This window comes from Toxotes jaculatrix, chromosome 8, assembly GCF_017976425.1.
Source record: "Toxotes jaculatrix isolate fToxJac2 chromosome 8, fToxJac2.pri, whole genome shotgun sequence".
Lineage (NCBI taxonomy): Eukaryota > Metazoa > Chordata > Actinopteri > Toxotidae > Toxotes > Toxotes jaculatrix.
Window position 1 is genome coordinate 14,350,718 of NC_054401.1, and position 22,070 is coordinate 14,372,787.

Genomic DNA, 22,070 nt, shown 5'->3' on the forward strand with positions numbered 1-22,070 from the left:
ATCTAAGAACAAGCCTATAAACAGCCACGGGCAAGTGATAGACTGCACTGTTTTTATCTCTTTATGAAAGCTTTAGCTTTTGTTGAAATATGATAATGATTCTGTTCTCTTCTGTTCATTTTTGCGCCCACTGTATGAACAATGGGCTCGTTTTAGATCAAACTGCACCTGTAAAAAGTGTTTTGGTTTGATTTTTTTTTTCCTTTTTTGTGAACTTCAAAGTAAAAAAAATAATTTGAAAAAAAATACTTGACAAGCCTATATGAACGTAGGCTGCATAAACTCTTAAACTGACCGAAATAACAAAATATAGTTTGGTTAAATAACAGTAGTTTTTCAGGTAAATGAGTAAACAAAAGACAACAGGTTCAGTAATGCTGACAGTTTAACTGGTCTGATCCAGTAACTGATGGTTTGTTCTTTCACAAGAGTTGAGGTTTTAGAGTTAAGTGATCATCACACCATTTGGCAAAACATCTGCAGCTGATTGTGCACTAATGCAACTACTTACACATGATTCACCTTAATTAATTTCCAAATCTGTTGGGTAATGGAGGGCAGAGATTGAACCAGATACTAATTTTCAATTGTCAAATTCCCTTTAAATGAGAAATTGACCCACGATTTGCAAACAAACAGGTTTGTTCTGTAACATCCCTCAGAAGAAGGAAAAGTTCTGCAATGCTGGGGAGTCTTCATAATAGAAAGTTCAGTGGCTGATGTGCAGATCATCTTATGTTAAGCCTCAACATGGATTCCTGATTAAATCAGGAAGCTGCAATTACAAGGTGAAATTAAGATCCCTGTATCAAAGATTCTGAAAATTAAGGTTTGTATTGATCTAGTTACCATGAGTTGTGTTGCTGTTCTGTAACACTCCTATTGTAGGTGATTTGCAGTAGCATTTTTAAAACTTATCTCTAGGTTACAACATTTCATACAATCCTCGGACCTACGATGTCTGCCCATCACTACATCCTGTAGTTGAATATAATTCGAGTTCCCTGTGGGCTACTCCACCCAAAAATGTTGGGACAGTCATTTAATTTGAAATAAGTGTTTTAAATGCCCTCCCCATTACACTCGCTCAGCCAATAGCGGCCCCCTGGGGGCGGGAGCCCCTGGGCCCCCCGGCAAGCGTCTGAGGCAGAGGGGCTCCTCCGACTCAGCTCCTGCCAGATTTGGTGTACTCCCCCCCACCAGATGACTGTCAGTGCGCATTTCCTATTGGAAAAAGGGAGTGAGAAGTAAACAGAAGAGACCGACAGGGGAAGAGTGTGTGTGTGTGAGAGAGAGAGGAGTGTGTGTGTTACAGTGGGAACAGAGCGAGAGAGAGAGAGTGGAGAGGGGGCGAGAGGCAACTTCACCGGGCTTTCTCACTGCGCATTGTCGAGGAGGAGAGACCGCTTCAGAGCGCAGCATGCTCAAGCAGGTTAAAAGAGCGGACCGTGGACGAACCTACTGAGAGAAACGCCCGATTTATTGATGGACTTTCAGAGAGCACAGTGAGAGGTAAAAGCTGTGCCAGCGTGACAGGGAACAGACACTGGGAAAGAAGCTGGTGCAGCGGGGAAAGTTACCAACTATGGAGATGCATTACTAACTGAGAGTTTACAGACTGTTCGGACCATTCAAAATCACCTCTTTAACCTGGATGCTATTATAGACGAATCCCAGTGCGCTTGTCCGTCCGGTGATATTCCAGTGCCGCGGTGGACCGTAACCAGCCCAGTCGCATAGACGGAGCGAGTGAATCCTTCCACGCGACACAATCAGCGGCCAGAGCGACTAAAATGCCTGCGTTATACCTCATCTTTTGCCTTATGGCCACAGGTAAGACGTACTTTTTTGTTACCATTTAGCATGCAGGGCTTTAATGAGAGAATGGACCGCGCTCCATGCGGGCGCGCTGCGTCAAGCCATCCAGTGCGCTGGTACAGCGGGGCAACCGATGTGCTGCAGTGCTACAATTCACTGCTGTTAATTGCCGGTAAATGTTTAATTAATTTTTGAAAGAGTGATTACATCAGGAGCTTTCACTGTCTGCAAGCCGACCCGGAGCACCGGTGAATAATGGCGCTGCGTAACTCGGGGGTAGCTGTGATTGTTTCTGTGCAGGTTCGGATTTCGGATGTGTGACAGAGACGATCTCTCTGTTTTAGTGGATGGACACAAGGCTGCGGATGCAGGCGGCGCACGAACGGAAAGTTTAACTCATAAGATTTTTTTTAAAGACCCCCGTAGGGGGGACTCCTTGCTCCAGACTGCAGCGTGTGTTCACGCGTGTGCGTGTATACACCAGCGTGTCCATTCACAAGAAATGTGCTTTAAAATGAAGATGAAATGCTTGGGTGTTTAAGCAGGATGTTACAACTGAAGCGCTGAGAAATGAGGCAGCGCCGTGCAGAGCTCCGCATCTCTTTCCCCCGAAGTTAGTCAGTGGTCCCCGGATTGATTTCCAAGAAACGAGAAACTAAAGAGAGAGGTTTAACCTGATGAAACGACGTGGAACTGGCCGCTTTTTTTTCCTATCGGGCTGTTATCGTTGGGTTTGAAGTTTTTCCTCTGTGAGTCGTTGTTCTAATGCAACACAATCGTGGTCACTGTGAACGGGGCGTAAACAGATAAAAGGGTGCACGGTCGATAATGGGGAAGCACAGTCACGAGGGTAAATGCGTTCGTGATGGAGCAAGGGAGATAGAGAGAGCGAGAGTGAGAAAGAGGTGGAGAGAGTGGGGAAGAAAGGGAGAGAGAGCGAGAGAGAAAGAAAGAAAGAGAGAGCGTTTGTTTTGCGGAAGACAGGCACAGACATAACGCACCTGTCTGCCCCCCCCCGCTGCTTTTCGTTGCAGATTGGAGTTGCTCAGTTTGTTTAGGAAGCTTTATGGCAAAAACGTTCACCATGCTCATACTCAGACTACCCAGCATCAAAGGAAATCAGACTCTGAGTGTAAGGAAAAATGACAAATATCAAAGTTTCTTTTCTTTTTTTTTGGGGGGGGGGGGGGGTACTATCAAATATCTATAGTGTTTAATTTGATGCATAAACTATGCATCACGGTCTCTAACTGATAATTGAATTTATTCTGTAATAGAGCAAGAGAACAGAACATCAATGTATTTTTTTCCAGTATAAATTTAATCTTTATGAACATGCAGACTCTCTAAGCTGCTGGTACAATTTAGAGTAATTTACAATTTACTCTAATAATTTAGTTTTGTAAATGTCTTGATGCAAAAAAAAAAAAGAAGCTTTCAGCAATTAACAGGGAGCAACTGTTGACTTATCAGCATTTTTCAGAGTCGTTGATAAACTAGTGCATGGTATTAACTCTGAGAGAAAATAATTAAATTTAAATGCAAGGGAATACACAACAGCCTCACACTGACACAGATCTCCTCTGCAAGGGACAAAAGATGGAATAATGAAATCTAAATCTTTATAGACATTTTTTTCCCTTCACTTTCTTTGCCTTGACCAAACACGGTGTTTGTTGTCTCCAGACCGAATCACATGCAGTTTCACATGGCTTTCAAGATCACAAATGGCACAGCGTGCTTAATAGCCATTTGTTGTGAGTACATCTTTACCTTCAGCCCCCGGTTACGCATGGTTTTGTCATTATTCAAAGCTCGGGGGAGGGATTTGACACCAGTAGACCTCTGCTCCCTGACAGACTACCAACAGCTGGATGAGAAGGGGCGGTAGCCAGACAGTGGCATATCCCCCCGACCCCAACCCTGACACACACACATGCACACATAACTCTTCTCTCTTCCCCTCACACACAAATAATGAAAATGGTAACAGCTGCCCTAATTAGAACCTAAGAGACCCTAGACCTCATTTATTGTGCCAGCCTTACACAGAGTCACCAAAGCTCAAAATTGGCTGCACTAATGAATGTATTTGTTGGATCAAAATTTGGCCACATCACGTGTCTTCACTTTGAAATTTGTGCATGGCATATAGCACACATTTGTATGTATGCAGTCTTGTACAACACCGATAATTTACTTTCTCGGAAAGTCCCCTGGGCTCCCAGAGGAATTGGATTCCACACTGCATCAGTATTCTGAGTAATCTTCAGTGAGCTCTTCTTTGGAACCTTTCGCTTTGGGTCGCTTGCTTCTCATCGGGCCAAGTTCAAAGGCTGTGAGCTGAGATTACAAGTTTCTCTCCCTTCCTCTTAAGTCGTGTCGCCACTCATGTCTTACTATAGTGTAACGCTGTGGAAATTTTCCACCTTGCCTCCCCTCACAACTCTTTTGCCTGGTTACAGAATTTGTGACTATGGAACACGAGAAACATGAGAGCGTATCAGCTAAATGGCCCGGGGGTGGCTGGCAGACTTTCACCAAAGGTTGAAAGCCTGCTCACACACACACCTCATCTGTGAGCACACACAAACAGAGAACTGAAATATAGACGAGGAAGGGATTGGCCCTGACCGTGCCCTCTCCTCCTCACCCCGTCATCCTTCCCCGCACCATTACCAGAGATTGGTCTTTTCCTCATGTAGCGCAGTTGTGGATGCAGTGGCAGCATGACCCATGAGGTTTGTTTTAGGGAACTGTGCATATTGTATGAACTGCAGCTCTTTGAATTCTTGTGGAGGGAGTCAGGATGGGCAGAGGGAGACAGAGCTTAAAAAGAGGGGTTGTGGGGAGGGGTGAGGGGAGGAAAATGGAGGGAGGGGAGTCTTATTGCAGGGATAAGACTCGGATGTGTCACCAGTGTCTCGATGATTAAGCTGACAAGCAGCGGGGAAACACTGAAGAAGACCGTTGAGCATCGTTAACCTTTTCTCCATCTTGTTACTCTTGTCTCTCCCTCTCGCTCAGTCACACTCGCATAAACTCACACAAACATACTCATGCTCTCTGTCTCTCCTTTTCCAGTTTCTCACCTTCTATCAGTTTCATTCCCCGTATACTTGTCTGTGGTACAAAGAGACTGAGGATAAAGTAGGTAAGTGGTAGAAAGTTTGGAGGCATGAACCCCAGCCAGCCGATGAGCAGTGTTAGATACGAGGTGCAAAGTAGTGCAGACGCAGCAGAATCCGAACACAGCTGAGAGTTGAACAGAAGTGTCTTGCATTATTTAGGAGACATAGTCATGGCAAAGATATAGATGAATTTTGGCCTACTTTGATTTCTTGTCTGTGTGAGCTCTGTATAATGCTTTTCCTGCTGGGGTGTTGTATTGAACATGAATTTTCTAGATTCACTCGTGGCCACAAATCAAATGTAAAGATCTAAGCATTTGTTGTAGCTGTAGCTATATCTTAATCCATATCTAAGATACGTACTGTAGCTCTCCAAAGCATTTTAAACAAACAACAGTGAAGCTGCTGTTTGAATGCTGTTGTTGAGAGTTTCTTGTGGAAAGCCTCTAGATCTTCACTTTCACAAATCGTTTGGTCAGGCAGACACGCACGCACAAAGAGACAGCAATGAATGATCGAGATCTTAAACAATGTCTGCTGTTTCCTCTCATCCTGAAGGCCTGTCATGTGCTCATGCCATTGTCTTTCTGCCCTTCTTCATAAACAGACATCCTCCCATTCCCCCTTCCCCGCACACGTACTTGTTATGTGCAGGAAAGGAGAAACTGGAAGGAGAAAGGAAACACTGGAGCTTCATAATGTTGCCTGTCTCTAATCAGCTTCGCCACACGGGTAAACACAGATAAAGAACTTGGCAGTGTGTCTCCAGGCTTTGCTATCAGCTGTTAGCAACTTAACTGGATGTGTACGTCAGTATGGCTCAACACAGGAAGTCAAAGTAGCCAGGTAACAAACTGTGGATGACACTTGGCCTCTTCCAGTTATATTTTTACCTCTCCCCTGCCTCTCCTCTTTTTGTCTTCGCTTTCTCCTTGTGTCTGTCTTTGCACATCCTCACCTTGTCTTCCTCTGGGGCAGTCGGAGGATTCGGGGGGGAGGAAATGACAGTGAATAGGACAATGGTTGGGTCGTGTCAGCTTCCTGCCGTAGCCTGAAGTCTTCTTCCCCTGGTAGAGCACTTCAGGCTGTATCATAAGCATGCAGACGGGCAGGGACAGCACAAACTTGTTTACTCTTTAATTCTTCTGTACAAACACAGTAATGGAGAGAACAGAGAGAGGGAGAAACTGGGATTAGTTCTATGCATGTCATTAAAACAGCCTCCCGTTCACATGTAGACAGTGGCAGCTATTTTAAGAGAGACTTGGATTGCATTCATCTCCCCCTAAAATGCAAGTGTCACTTCCTTCTAGAGAGATGTATCACCGTTTCAAAAGACCCTAAGCCCAGAAACCAACATACAACAGAAAAATCGCAGACATACTAGACCGCACATTCATTTTTATTTTCTAATCAATTTCTGCCCTGCAAGACAAGAATTTCATATCTCCTGCCGAGACACAGAAACCAACAGCAAATTGAAATTTATCTTCTGCGTTGCAGCAATATCTGTTCCTGTGTTATCTTCACCAACCGTGTTCCTTAACCTTGTATTAGAGATAGCTCTGTTGGAGAAGGATTCTGGCAGCTGAGAAGGGGCTTAGGAAAAAGAAAAGTTCAGTAAGGAATACTGCCAGAAAACATGTATTTAACACTAGATGCTGATTTATTTTACAACTCTTTTACTCTCCTTACATGAAATTTGATTGTCAGTGGCAATTACTAAATAGAAGATCTGAAGTATTCAGCTGGGTGTATTAAGGCTTGTGGCATGTGCGCGTCATCCGGAAATGACTCACGATAGAGCTCACGGAAGCAACACCCTTAACACACGCACACACACGCTCGCAGAGGTCAAGGGCACACACTGGGGCAGAGGATGATGAGCTGAGATGAGTGTCTGGCATCTTCAGGGCTGTGTGCCCTTTCTGGAGCGATTCGTCAAAGTCCAACTGTCTAATTAATGATGCTTCAGCTCTCAGGACATGTCATCTCCTTATCCAACTATGAGTAAAAACACATTAAAGGAAACAAGAGCTTGCCTGCTGCTCACTGTGTTAGTGATGGAAACAGTGCTTATGCTTTTGGGACTACATACTCCAACTGCTCATTCCTTGAAGTCCAGACCCCCCTACTTATTCTTCTTTTCATCTCTCCTTCCTGTCAGTACAAACTGCCTGAAACGCCAGGGCTAATGTTGTGTTAGTGACTCAACCATTAACCAAAATAGTGGGCTGGCTGTGGCTTAGTCTCTTCTTCCACTGCACAATGAAAGACTGCTGTGTTGTTGTAGGAGGCTGGGTGAAGGGTTGGAGAAAGTGTAGCTATGTCTCTTATTTCCATTTTTCTTTCTTTGGGGGGTGGGGGGGGGTATGTTAAGACAGGGCTGAGAAACTCGCCCGGGGAGGTCTGTGAGAGAAAGCATCCAATTTGTTATCAACTGAGGGGTGTCAGTCAAAGTTTATCGACCAAGCTTTTAACTGCGGCTCACTCAATGCCAAAACATGTTAATGTTATTGAGCCGTGTGGAGACGTGAGGCACAGTGAAGTGTGTGGGTGGTGGAGGTGGGTGGCGGTTGAACCGGCAGGAGGGTAAGGTGTGTCTCTCTCTTACCGTCTGTTTGCAGAGAAGGCAATGGGCTCTGCGTGAGAATGGGGGGGAGGGAGGGGGGCGGGGAGGGAGAAAGAAAGAAAGAAAAGGAAGGCAGAGGGGTCAAAGGGATTTACAGCCAGGAGCCTAGCATTTCAGGTAATGGATATGCTTGAATTGGTGTAAACCAAACCTGCTGTTTTTCTTCCAGCATTGCAGAGGTGAAAACACAACAAATGTGTAACTGACTGCAAGTCTGAGGGGGATTAATAGAAAGTTGATATTTCAACACCTCAGGCTAAACATTAGATCTCAGGTGTACACTTGGACATGCAGAAAGTCAGTGTGTGTGTGTGTGTGTGTGTGTGTGTGTGTGTGTGTGTGTGTGTGTGTGTGTGTGTGTGTGTGTGTGTGAGTGGAGAGTTGTGGGTAGGGGCTGTATGGGGGTGAGGTAGGGAAGGTGTATAGCGGGAGGCTCTTCTGCTTCTGCCACATTCCTGTGAAGCTGCAGCAAGGAGGGCAAGAACACATGGCTAAGTGCTTCCCAAGCTGGCTGAGGTGAATCTAACACCCCTCCTGGAGGAAGCAACCCAACCATTGTTCCAGCACATTGCACCCGTCTGACTGAGGCATCCTAGTGCTGTGCAGATCCCAGGGGGGCTGAAAAGAGAACGAAGCAGAGGAGAGGGACTGATTGTTCCCTGCTCAGACTATTCACAGATGGGGCTACGGCACAGGATGCTGGCTGTTTGCTTTAGAAAGTCCCAGGCGTTGGCTTTGCAGTTGTGTTGTATAGAATGCTCTTGGGGATAGAGGAGAGGAGAGTGCCAGTGGAGAGAACAGCAGGGGAAGGGAAAGAGAGAGTGGAGCAGAGAGAGAGAAAGAGAAAGAAAGGGATAGAAAAAGGACCTTGCCTAATATGATGTCAGTGTGAATATAGTGTCAGTGCCAAGAAGGGAAGACAGATGATACAGCCATACAATGATAGGGTAGTTGGGCGAGAGAGTGCTCAAGTCCTCCCCTGTTCCCAAACAGAGACATATAGAGCTGGAGATAATGGAGAAGGGAGGGAGAGTAAAGAGAGTAAGCGAGGAAGGGGAAAAAGGAAGGGATGAGATGCAGGGAACCCAGGCTGCATCCATCATGTGGTTTGGTGCAGAAGCCATTTGTACCTATTGTTCTCCATAATTTGTTTTCTCAGAGCCTGCAACGGGAGGGGTGAAGGGGGGAGACAAAGCTACAGAAGCCATTTATTTTTGCGCTAATTACATAAGTGAGACAGCATAATTAGACGTATAGCTAAAGAGACAATAGGCTGAGAGAGAGATGCACAGAGGGAGATAGACGGGAGGTGTAGATGAATTCAAATAGATGAGAAGCATGGCCCTCTCTGTTTCACATTCAAGAGTGTGAAGGAACATGTTAAAAGGAGGAAAGGGGATGGAGAAGGATAAAGGGAAAGGAAAAGGGAGAGTAAAGGAGATGGGGCGATGGAAAGGATAAAAGATAAGAGGGAAGGAGAGAAAAGCCCTCTTCACAGACTGCACTTTGAGGTGCGGCCCAATGCTGCTGGAATACTCACCTCATTTAATACACCTGCTCAGCGGGAAGGAAAAGAGAGATATAAGGAGATGTCGTAAGGACGAAGAGAAAAGGGCAAAAGAGAAGAGAGGAAAGAGGAGACAGAGCTCATCTCTGCTTCTTCAGATCAAAGGCAAAGATTGGCTACAGAAAGCTGTTTGTTGTGGCTTGTTTGGGAGGGTCTCTGTCTGTGTGAGGCCATGGGGGCGACCTGGCCTGCTATTCTGTGCAGGCCACATTATATTTAAACACAGTCACATGCCAAACCCTTGAAGGAATCACAGGCTACATGGCCCGGGACTACTTTCTGGTGAGAACTTGTGAGGTGGCAAAGCCTCGGGAAAGCCAGCGAGGAGATGCTGATGTAGGTTGTCTGGTAAAAGAGAAAAGACAAATGATCAGTTTGTTAAAACCAGCACAGTTTAGGGGAAAAAAGAGATTTTACATCTTTTCTATTAACTGGAAAGACCCACAATCTTAACCAGTCGATGTGTTGTTCAATGTTCTGCGTGTGCTAATGCAGTTGTGCATCTGCTCAGGTTCACATGTGGGCGGTGTGTGGGTGTGTTTAGCGTGTCACCAGTCTTTCAGGACTGTGATACAGGGAAAGATAAATGGGCCCTTAATGAACCCACTCAATCACAGGCCAGTTAAAACAACTGACCAAAGATTGAGGGGCAGTCAGGCCTGATTTGGAAGCCTATTGAAGCCGGGCAAGGGAAGCTCTTGAGCCGTCACACTTTAGATTGGTCATTCAGTGCACCATAGACCTCGACCTAACTGCCCTTCTTTCTCTAAACAGTCTTCTGACACACTATAGTGGCTCAAGTCAACTCCCTGATTGTGCTGGGGAGTTCTTTAAAAGCCAATTTAAACTCAGTCCTTTGTTTAACTCCCCAGGAACTTAAGCTGGGACATATTGTATTGGTTATGTGTGTGTGTGTGTGTGTGTGGTGTATGAGTTTGTGTATGAGTGTGTCTGTGTGTGTCCTTTCATTGGGCTAAAGTTTAGATTTTGTGTGAGCTGTCTTTGAGCATGTGATGTTTTGTTGAAAAGGACTGGGTGTATCTCAGAACTGACACACACTGGGTTTTTTTTTGGGTGAAAGAGAGGGTGCATGTGAGAAATCAATGGCCCAATTCAACCTATTACAGCCATGACTGTTGCTGTAATGGTGTGGAAATGTACAGTGGTCATGTGGATCCCTTTCATACCTCCAGGCTTGGATCACAACTGAAGCTTGGATTCATTTCCTTCCAGCTTTGATTAAAAAAAAAAGTACTCTGAGGATTTCAAAGACTCTCACATGATGGTGATGAGGGAAGAGATCCTTTCGTTTTGAGAAATGGATGAAACCTCTATTCTGCCAGGTTTGCCAAAGGACAAACATAACACTGGGCTGCAATTTTCCTCAACAAATAATGACTCCTCTAGTCCTCACTCCTTCCAGCCTTTGCCTCTTTGATCCCAGGTAATGTGTTAACAAGCAACAGGTTTGTGGAATACCCATAACATTAGTATGTGTATTCGCACTGACGTGTGAGAGTGTGTGTATGTGTTTGCACATGTGTGGCTTTATGTGTGTATGCGTGTGTGTTTTCACACCAATTAATGAATTGCTTTATATGCCTGCTGAGGTGACGATGGCCTGTCTGTAGCGGGGCATTGCTTTTTTCCCCTTCTGTGTCAGCCTCAGCCCATGATGGCCAGGGCCCTCTTTCACACCAACACATTAATGAGACCAGTCTAATTAGTGCTTGTGGTTCCATACAGGGGACCCCGGAAACCACAGCACCATTGTGAGCTGGCCTAATCAGGGGACCACTCAAAAGACTGGGGACCCGCTGCACCAGTGAGAAAGTTCACACATATAGAGAGACCTTCTTGGACTCACACTCAAATTGGCATGCTGGTTAATTGGGACAGGAGTACAAAAAAAAAAAGGAATGAAAGAGAAGAAGAGGTCGTTTTTTCAGATTTGTGACCACTGAGGCTCAGCTCTTCGCTCCTTCCCATTTAGCTCCCTCGCTCCCTCTGGTAGTGCTCCTCCCGAGGGCGATGCAGAAAAATGATTTTGCTCTCCTTCATCCCTCTCCCTCACTCCAGATAATTCAATCTGTTCAATATCAAATAATCTCTCCAAATTTTTCAGCCTATTTTAACCTTATCGCTCAAACAGCTACCTCTGGGGGATGAGACTCGTTCCACCTTGTTAAAAAAAAGGGGGGAGGAAGAAAGGGAGAGGTAGCCCAGGAAAGAGGGATGGCAAATAGCTCTCTGAGGAGTGCTTTTAAAAGCCTCGGTTTGCCATTCTCATGGGCCATATGTGAAACAGCGGGCAAACAGATTGAAACAGAGAAGAATAGTAAAGGATAGAGAGATACAGAGGGAGATAAAGAAAGACAGAGACAATCTTCAAGAAAGCTGGGGGAGTGTAGGTGATGTGAATTGTGGTACTTGAGGTCTGGGGCTCTAACTTGTGTCCCACAGCACTTAACATGCCCCTAGCCATCTCTCCTGGCAGTTAATTAGAATCCAATAAGGTTGCCGCCTGTTGGTCATTGTTCCTCCAGTGTGTTTACCCTTTCCAGAGGCTCCATTCGCTGCTTAATCTGCCGAGAAGCTGAATGTCAATAGGTCAGGCCGAGACTCCAGAGCCCTGAGAGAGAGGGAGACAGAGAGAAGGGGGAAGGACAGAGGATCAGAGGGATGAAGGAAAGGGGTCAGTCCTCTCGCTCCTCTCCATATTTTTCTCTGCCGTTCCATTCTCGTTGTACACCCCCCCCATACACACACACACACACACACACCCATCTCCTCCCTCTCTCTTGCGTCTCCTCTTCTCTTCTTTTCTTCTCACTTCTAATCCGTCCTCTTGATTGTTCTAAGCTGCTTTCAGCCAGCCCCTGGGAGGGTGGGGGGTTTTGGAGTCTGTTTTAATTAAGATTTAAAAGAAGACTCCCTCAAGAAGGGAGATTTAAGAGCAGGATGGACTGTGCAAAGTAAATGAGTGCAGGTAGGAGAGATTGTAGAGAGGGCTCAACAAATATCAGAAATCGGTAAAAGGAGAAAGTTAAAAAGCTATTATTTAACACACGTAGATGCGCACGTCGCACATACCCACACATTCCCACAAACACAGCCAGACTCTGAGGCATTCGAGTGGCTAAGCCAAATGGGATTTTTTTTTTTTTTTTTTCATTTGTAATCAAGCGGCACAATCTATATAGATTGATCTCAACTTCCTGTGATTCATACCATATCCTGCGAGGGTGATATGGGATCAGTGGTAGCCAGCAGGCAAGCTGAGGGAGTTATCTTCACACTCTGTCTAATGATCGATCATCTCACCAGATGGGCTTAAGAGCCTGTAACGCTCCACTTGTTTATCAGAACCCCAAACCTTAGGCCTCTCACTAGGTGTGACCTGCAAAGAAAGTCTTGTTTTGCAGATAGAGAGATAAAATGCTTGAAAGAGAGAAAGCAGCTCAAGAGACGTGTTTCCAAAGTTTAAAGTTTGCTAAAAATTTGTTTAGTTTAGACTGACCAGACGTGTGGATAGATAGAAGCTGAACTCAGTTCCCTTTGTAATGCAGTTCTATTTGGGTGGCAATGTCACCATGGTGGATGCTGGAGACGTCCCTGTTAGACACTTAATTAACAGGCTTATCGCACCAGGACAAAAGGAGATTTCTCTGTCGCAGTCTGGCCGTCAAAGATACATGCACTGTTACCGTCTAGTATTGCTTTACTTCTACTGCCCAAACAATGTGTTACAGACAAAGTGCGTGTCCATCTGTGTGTATCAGTGCAGCCTGAGAAAAGGGCGCGTGCTATGTGTTTGGTAAAACAGTCACATCGTACACATCTGCTCCTGCTACAAACCATACATTTTTCATCTGGAGTAAAAACCCAAAGAAAAAACACACACACACACACACACACACACACACACCCCAAAACAGAGCACAATGAAGTGTTTAAGTTCATCAAGCCACAGACTTTGGTGCAGCCGGTAAGGTGTTAAAGGCCAGGCGAGGGTCAAGAGCCCAACCCACGGCATTCTCTGCCGTGATACATCCCAACACACAGCCACCATATGTCCAGGGTTTCATAGTCAATGAGCCAACCCACCCAGCGTGACAAAGACTATTCACACCCAGTTGACTCTGAGGAAATCTGCAATGCCATGGTATGATTGCAACAGAATGCAGCACTAGTCCAGCCAGTGGCCGTTACAGAAAAACAATAGACTAGAAGGTGCAGAGAAGTTAAAGAAGTGTCAGGGAAAAGGGTACATAGACAAAGAACTTTACAATTCACTTTGAGCGGATAAACGTAAGAATGATCTTGCCTTCAGCTTGCTGCAGCTCCATCGTTTGCCTCCATCAAAGCCCCCCGAGACTCTCCCAGCACACTCTGCCCCCGTCACTCACAACTCTGTTAATAAGGCCAGCAGTAAACGCCAGGAAAGATATGCAGGGATGAAAGATCCTTCTCTCATGTTCTCGCTTTGAGGATGCTTCCGGGTGTCAGGGGGAGGTGGGGAAAAAGCAGCTTTATAGAGTAATGCTGCATTTTAATAGAAACAATAAACCCATCTGCTTATAAAATAATATTTTGTGTCCCATATCCTGTTGTGTAGCAGCTCTGGGGACTTTTTGGCAGACATGAAAAACCCCCACCTCCACTGAGCTAAAGGTATAGGAGAAACTCGTGCCAAAGAATAAAGTGTGAGGAGCTCCTGGGGGAGGGATATATCACACATATATTCTTTCACTGTGGCGATTAATATCTGGGAAAAAAGGTCAAACTTGACTTGAAACGGTCCAGTATATCACAGTTACATTCGGAGCCTGCGTTTCATACATCAATCCCTTCTGTGATGTCTCATCAGCCTGGTCACACAGGAGAGCCCCACACTGCACATTATCAAAGATTGATGGTGTGTCCTAGTTAAAGACAGGGGAAGGAGAGGCGACTGGTTAGAGAAGGGAACTTTGCGTTACCCTCAGCCTTTCCAGAGGTGTTGATTTTGGGTCGCGTGGCCTCTTCCAGCCCAGTGCAAACATCATCACTGTAGTTGACAAATGTTATGCCAGACTTCGCTACTGCGTTACCTAAAGACCTGACCCCAAGATGTATGGGCGAACTTGCAAATGCAGCATTTTGAGGTCAGTGCTCTCACACAAGACGGTGCTGGCTGACTCAGGAAGCTCAAGACAAGGGCTGAGCCCTCCATCTCCTCCCATCCGCCCTCTTCCTCATCCTCCCCTGCGACGGAAGACAAAACAAACTGACAGAACAAACAGGCAGATTATCCTAAATCCTTTTTTCTCTAACACACACCCTAACCATCTCTTATATCCACTGTTCACCGTCATCCCACCCGTTTCTTCTTCGGAGTGCTTGCTTAATAATTAATTGATTAATTAGTTCGCTCATTAATCATTTATTCATTAATCATGGCCTGATTTTTCTAGAGGAAGCGGCGCAATCTGAAAAAACCCTGACTTCACATTTCACTCTAATTATGCTCCTTTACTAATCAACGCTTAAGAAATGGAGTTTCAGGAAATTAGTTTTCCCCTTCCTTTCTTTTTCTCAACACAAAGCAGGATGTATTGAGGTTGGCAGGTAACATTTTTTTCCCCTCCCTTTCTTGTGTTCTCAAAGCTCTTAGTCATCAGTAATTTTAAGGGAATGTTTCAAGTTATAGGCAATCTGATGAACAGAATAAGAATGTTAAATTAAAACTTGCCTTTTCTCCACCTCCAGATGAAAGGGAACAGAAATTCTGGTCACAGACTAACCACAGACATTGATTAATAAATGGCAATTTGAAGGCTGTTTGTAAGAACAGAGTGGTGGCAGCACTGTGAATCACACACTTACTGTTTTCACTGGATCCATGGCTCTCTTGGGAGAGGAGGTAATTTGTTTAATCGCCAGGAGTTATGTTCTCTGGACAGAGAGATGGGACGATAGGAGAGTTGAGAAATATCTTCTGTAATGTGGAGCATGAAAAGAAAAGTGAGGAGAAAACATTTTAAACAGGTTTAATTAGAAGTGTTTTTGTGCCTTTGTGTTCCTGTTGGATGCAGAGTTCACAACACGGCTCAGCTGCTTTCTCTGAAGAGGCTCTTGTCAGCTGCTGACAAAAAAGAATTATGCATCAAATTAAAGAGAGCTCCAGTGAAATGGAGGCAAGTCGGGCATTAACCTCTAAGCTTTAAAAAGCACACATATTAAGCAACACTAATGAGACTCTCATTGAGCGAGCTGTGTTTTATATTCAAACACACACAAAAGCACAGCTTTGACTTCAATGTGCCATTGCTGCTTCTGAATGAGGTTCTCTCTCTTATTCATCTCACCAGCAGCAAACACTGCAGAAGTGAACAATAGCATAGATGGCCCTTTTACTCTAATGAGATGCATACATTTACAACATTACCACCCTCATTAAAAAATAATAATAATAAAGGAAAAAAAAAAGTATTAATTATGAAACGCACTACTTCCTATCGTGAAGAGCCAAGGGGGTCTCCACTGGGCTCAATTAGGAAGAGTAGGCCGCAAATCCCTAGACTAAATTAATTGACACCCCAGGGCATTAGGCCCAGAGTCCCAGCACAGAATCTATGTAGAGAATTCCTTTGTTTTCATTTCTACTGCCTTTTAGAAAAAGCAAGAGATGGAGGCAATTTCAACATTATCCCTTCGTTGTTTTATGGATTTTTAATCTATTATGTATATAAATATATATTTATTTGTTTTGTTTACTTGTCATGTCTGCATCTGGGAATTTTCTTTTTCTTTTTCGTGTCCCATCGTTGAGTTGCCGTTCTGTCACATGTTGCGTACCACTGCTGTTTTATCCACCATGTCAGCTGTTATGCACACACTAAACCAGGGCTTTTGCAAACAGCACAAGAAGTTAATGATTTAAAAGCACAGTAAATTATACTGAAAGCCCTTCCATCCAAATACTGCTGAAAGAGGGGGAGGGAATCAGAGAGGGAAATTGGGATACAGAGACAGAAAGAAAAAGTAAGAGAGGGAGAAACAGAAAGGGGGGGGGGGGGGGGGGGGGGGCAGAAAAGGGCTGGAACTGTGACACAGATCCAGCCAGCAGCTGTCTTGCAGTTAAAACACCAGGGGGTAAGCAGGAACGAAATGACAAGACTAGCTCAATCAACATCTTGTCAACACTGCTGGCTGATGTGTACAGACAATTTCATACCGCCACCACTGACTCCCTCCTCTTTTCTCTCTTTTTTTATATGGCTTTTTATTTCCTGTTCTCCTGCCAGCCAGCCAGTCACTTGCTATCTGTCTACATGGAGTCAGCTCTCAGCTCTTTGGCTCTTGGCTTCAAGAGTGGGGGAGCTGTTTAAAAGCTGTGCTAGAATTATACTCAGAGAGATGCTCCAGCCCACTAGAAACCCTAAAGATATGGGGCTGTGACAGTGAGTGTGCATCTATGTATGTGTGTGAGCGGCAAGTGTGAGAAGACAGTACAAGAATGAGTGTATTTATGGCACATTGTTGGGCACTGCAGCACAGTGAGTGCACGAACCATTCACACACTGACTGTGTCACATCAGCACTCTTGGTCCCCGCCCCCCTACCCCTCCAAGCCTCCTCCTTTTCTACCCTCCCTTCTTCCTCTCCTTGTATGCATACCACTCTATTACTCTATCCACTGCATCTGTTGTAGCAGGTACCCAGGGAGAAACTCTGCCGCTGCTCGCCCATGCGATCAGCCTCACTGCTGCCCTGATGTGTGCAGCGCCCTATTCCAGCAGAGAAAAACCTCGTGGTGACAGCATTGGAGACAGACTGATTACAGCGTTCCATCAATCCCCTCTCAGGCCCACTCCTTTGCAATTGGAAGCTGACAGGAGCCCACTTTTTCCATTTTTACCTTACCTCAGTTTTTCCGGTCTTTCTAACATGTAGTGGTTCTTTTTTTTTTTTTTTTCTGTTGTTCCCCCTACCCTGCTTTTCTTGAGTGTTGTGTTGACAAGCTGACACAAACCCCTGTGATTTTCACACCGGGGATGCAGAGAGCGAGAGAAAGGGACTCGGGATACAGGATGGAAGAGAGGAAGAGATGGGGAGAGAAAGTGCAAGGGAGAGGCTGGCAAGAGATGACAGCTGACACGGAGTCTGGAAAAGCAGAGTGATGGCAGAAAGAGCCATGGAGAAAGCAAATCAACAATTAGTAACACCTTATATAACTCTCAAAGTGGGGCTGGTAGGCATTGATTTCAGGGATCATGGCTAACTGACTGTAGACATAAGAGTGATAAACAGAGGAATGAGAGGATGGGGCTGGATTGCTGAGGGATGCAGGAATGGAAGAGAATGCCCTGGGTGGGGGTATCAGCAAAGCAGGGGGTGGGGGGGGGGGGGGGGGGGGGGGGGGCTGGGTGGATGAGCGGTCCACTCTCTAAAAAGGGTCTAGGTCTGAGCCAAGATTTCCACAATGGAATAAAGGCTGAAAGGGAGGCTAGGAGGATTAAACTCCAGCAAAACAGCTCTTAAAAAGCTGTTAGACTGCAATTTGGGCACAAAAACGTAGAATGGGAGAAAAGATAGTGAGAGTCGGTGGGTGGGAGTGCAGCTGGAATGCAACGTGGGAGAGAAAGAATTGAAGAGAGGTCCGGCTGCATTAAGGTATGAGAGAGGAGACCATCTGCAGAGGCACAAGCAGAAGCTGTTTGCAACGGTCCAAGTTGAAGAAAAACACAGAGGTGCTCACACATGTAGTGCATGTGTTGGGTGCCACAAGTTGGTGGGTGGGATCTGCTGTTCACCCCCTTCCAGCCCTCAGAAGTTCTGTAGGAGCCATGGTAATGAGCTTAGTAGCCAGATCAAACATGAGATGGGTGCAGGGTCCCCTTTGGGACATACTCTTTGGTTCAGCTACCTCAGCACTACTGTCTGTTTGTATACACGCATACAGAAGCACACACACAGGAAGAGGAAGACAAAAGAGCCTGACTCAAAACAAAGGGATAATAATTCCATACAGAGAGAAATGGAGCTTGCATTTTCCAGCTCGATTTAGAAGCCTTATCTAGACACGGCACAATGGATGGCATTTGGGGAAAGGGGTTGTTTATTCCAAGCTTGACACTTTTTTGCCAATTGCCCTGTTTTGTGCTGGGGTTTTTTTTTTTTGTCTGTTTTTCTTTCTCTTTCTCTCCTCTCCGGCTCTTATTGTGGAAAACTCGCACCAGCTGGGCTCAGGATTCTGCCTCCACCTCTGGGGCAAAAATGCAAGTAGATATCGGGCGCTATTTTTTAACATTTTGAATTATTACTGCACAGAGCAAATTGTCCAGTCAAGTTGAGAGCACTTATATTTATAGAGCCCACAGGACTGGATGTTGCACTCTTTGCACTGGATGGGAATGAGGACATGGAATAAAATCAGGACTAAAATAGGGACTCTCTGCGAACGCAGCTCGGAGCCTCTTAGAGTAAATGAACATATGCAGTTGAGTGTCATTGTAAAAGCACAGGAAAATGGACAGAGTGGATCGCCTGAGCTGTTACAAACAAGAGAGTCTGATGTTATTTTATGTTTTATTTGAAGTACCTGACTTGTTAAATTGACTTATGGCCTGGAATGTTTTTTTTTTTTTTTTTTTTTTTCGTTTTTTCTTTTTTTTTTTTTGTCAGATTACCAAAATGCCATAACAGATTATGACTGTCGTGACTTGATAATAAATACTGTACTGTGTGTGTTATGGCCACATTTTATCTAAAGGTCATCTGCAGTGCCATTATCTTTCTCAGTCTTTAGCATCATGGCCAGTGCTTACACATAGACTACACAATTTTCAGTGCACACACACACACAGAGTGACTGGCTCAGTCTAATTCTATCAAGGCAGATGTCCAGTAGTGGACAGATCATTGCTGACATCTGTCCATCTCTTCCTGATCCTTCCTGATGTGAATGTATCTCTATCAGTGCAGATGAGGGAAGGAGAGTGAAGGGTCGACGCAAAGCTCTTTAATAGGTTGTGTCCAAGTTGGAGAGGCTGTTTTGAACTTAACCCCGACCATGTGACAGTAACAGTCGCTTGCCGCTTTTAAACAGCCTGTTTAAGGTGGAAATGTTGGGGCTTTATTCCACCTCGCCACTCTCTTTAAAAGGTACAAACACAGAATTGGGGGGGGGGGGGGGGGGCATTGTTCCGGCAATAAGCTGATAGCAGAACCAGATTGACGTACACAGTGGGACAGATGCAGACACTGTTGTGTTACACGTCACGCCTCTGATTCAAGGACACCGGCATACTATCTACAATCACACGCTGGGGTAGCATTATGCTGGCTTTGTTTGGTTCAGTGTAAACAAGCAAAGGCGGCATAATGAAGGGTCTTCTTAACGGCAATGTAGTGGGATCTCTGTTTAAAAGAAGCTAATGTGTCAAAGTAACTGCTAAATGAGCCCTCCGGTGCCTGACAAGTTGCTTTCCCTATTAACACCGCCCCACACTCCACGCTCATTCGCACATTCAGATGCACACACGTCTGACATAAACATATATAGCACATTTGCAGATAGGCACTCTCTAGTGCACAGAGCGCACACAGTCGGGCAGAAATGCACACACACATACACACACACACCTACACACGCACACATACACACACATAAACTTAGCCCCATGTGCATCCAGCGGTGTGAAATGATATTCCATTTTGAGAAATCCGGATTAAAATGTATCAGGCCAAATGTGTTTTGACCTTGTTACTGGGGGATGGAAAAGCACACACACACACACACACACACACACACACACACACACACACACACACACACACACACACACACACACACACACACACACACAGTAAAACAAGAAACAGAGTACATGTTGTATTTTTTGTGACGAGGGCTTGTGAATCTAAAATTTCACTGCATTTAAAGCAACACTAAGAACACAACATGTTGTGCAACTAATGTACATTGTACATATTTACGTGCATAACATTCAAGACGACATGCCGAATAAACTAAAACCCACTGCAGAAATGTTGGGATTTCAAAAGGAGTTTCAAATCTTTCTTTTCGAACGCCATTCAATTGCAGCCAACAGACAAGCTTCTCGTTTCGACTCTGGAAAAAAACACCAAAAGCTATGGTATGTGTTTGTGTACATGCTTGTGTGTACATGACACTACAGCACACCGAGAACAAGCCTCTTCACACCCACAGCTCAATACTTCTTCTGACTGCCTCTCCTCCACTCTTTCTTTGTCTGGTTCTGTTCCTCCCTCTCTCCCCGTCAGAAATGTATTCATGTAATTAAGCTGCTAATACACCGTCAAAGAATTGTCTAATTCAGCAAGGAGGAATTAAAGGAATCTGGCATGAGTCATTAGCCAGTCGAGATGTTCTGTTGAGCGTTTTCAATAAGGGATCTGGAGAGCAATGAATCACTCATATGGTGTGAAGACATTTGCTATAGTACATACCCTGTACTCTATATTCGTACGGCTATGTATGTGTGTGCGTGCGCAGTGTTAATTGCCATGTGTGAGCATGAGAAATTGTATGTGGGAGGGGTAAAGAAAAACAATTCAGTACATCTAATCCGTCTAAACAATCAACCAATGCTGTGAATTATTACCTATTGTAAACATTTAGATACTCTGGGCGAGATACTTAATTGCAATCAATGTTTGTACTGTTGCAAGTACAAAGAGGAAAAATCCCTACTCACTCTGCAAGGGGAGGCAAATGAAAGCGCTCAATAGCTCATAAAGGTATGAATGTTAGGGACAGGCAGGCAGACTGTAAAAACAGCATTTCTGAAGGTATGACGGGAAAATGCCAGCCTTCGCTAAACGCCTAATAGCCTGAGCAAGAAGACGTTTCACTTCTCATTGACGCTCTCAAATTGGCCTCTTTTGATCCACAGTGTGTGACACACATACAGTCTACCTGTCTGCACCCACGGCTCATTAGGCTTTTCAAACACTTTGGTAAAATGATGTACAGGGAGACATTATTGGTGAGCTAACATGCATTGTTCTCTGATCTTTCTTTTTTTTTGTTCAGCTATCTATTAACACCTCTTTTGGCCCAGATGGAGAGCAAGAGAGAATGGGCACATGTGAAAATGGGTTTTGAGGCGCTTGTCGACAACCACAACACGGTCTGAGTGGTGGAGAACTCACGTTCCTGATGAGCTCACTGTTTGGCGGCTGTAATTGTGCTGTTGGGTGACAGAGGCAGGAGGGTGCAAAGGGAGAGGGGAGGCGAGGGGCAGGGTTCAGCCCATGGTGCAGCCCGAGATGAAGTGGATAATTGAGTGCGGAATAAACACTGCCAACAACCTCGGAAGCCCCCCTTTCAAAAACACAGAAAAACTAGAGAGAATGGAGCGAGAAAGAGGGGGGAGAGACGTGGAAAGAGAAAAGGGGTGAGAGAGAGAGAAAATCCCAGCTACCCTCTGGGGGGGAAAAGCTGCTATTGAAAAGCTATTAAACTTGCATTTAGCAGGATTGATTGGAAATGAAGAGGCCTATTAAAAGAGAGGGACAAGGGGACAATAGCGCGTCTCTGGCCGCCGTATGTTGCCCTCCTTTCAGAGGCTTTCTTCGCCAGGAGAGGGGGGGGGGCAACCCTGTCTGTTTAAGCGCTCCCACCAAGAGAAGCAGTTCGGGGGGGCTTAGCCATGCCTGAATAGAACCCTCTTTATCTTCCTCTGTCCCCCTTCCCTTCCATTCTCCACTGAGCAACAAAGAAAGAGAGAAGGAGAATGAGGGAAGGTTTTTTTAAGTCCTCTTCCCGACTCACACAGACACTTCACTTAGATAACCAACCAACTGCCTCTCTCCCTCTCCTCCTACCGTCCTCTGCAGATTAGTTACCTCTGGAGTGTTGCCATCTTCCCCTACCAGTAGGGTTTGTAAT

The 22,070-nt window shown here is 45.2% G+C and overlaps 1 protein-coding gene across 2 annotated transcripts in view; it reads left to right on the forward strand.

Moving 5' to 3' along the window:
- Positions 1 to 1,393: 1,393 nt before the first annotated feature.
- The window catches only part of kirrel3l (kirre like nephrin family adhesion molecule 3, like), a 33,553-nt gene continuing 12,876 nt past the window's right edge, over positions 1,394 to 22,070 (forward strand). For both annotated transcript variants that reach the window (XM_041043811.1, XM_041043812.1), the window contains exon 1: positions 1,394 to 1,833. In XM_041043811.1, the coding sequence (XP_040899745.1) occupies positions 1,794 to 1,833 (40 nt within the window). In that variant the 5' untranslated portion in view covers positions 1,394 to 1,793. The remainder of the gene's footprint in view (positions 1,834 to 22,070) is intronic.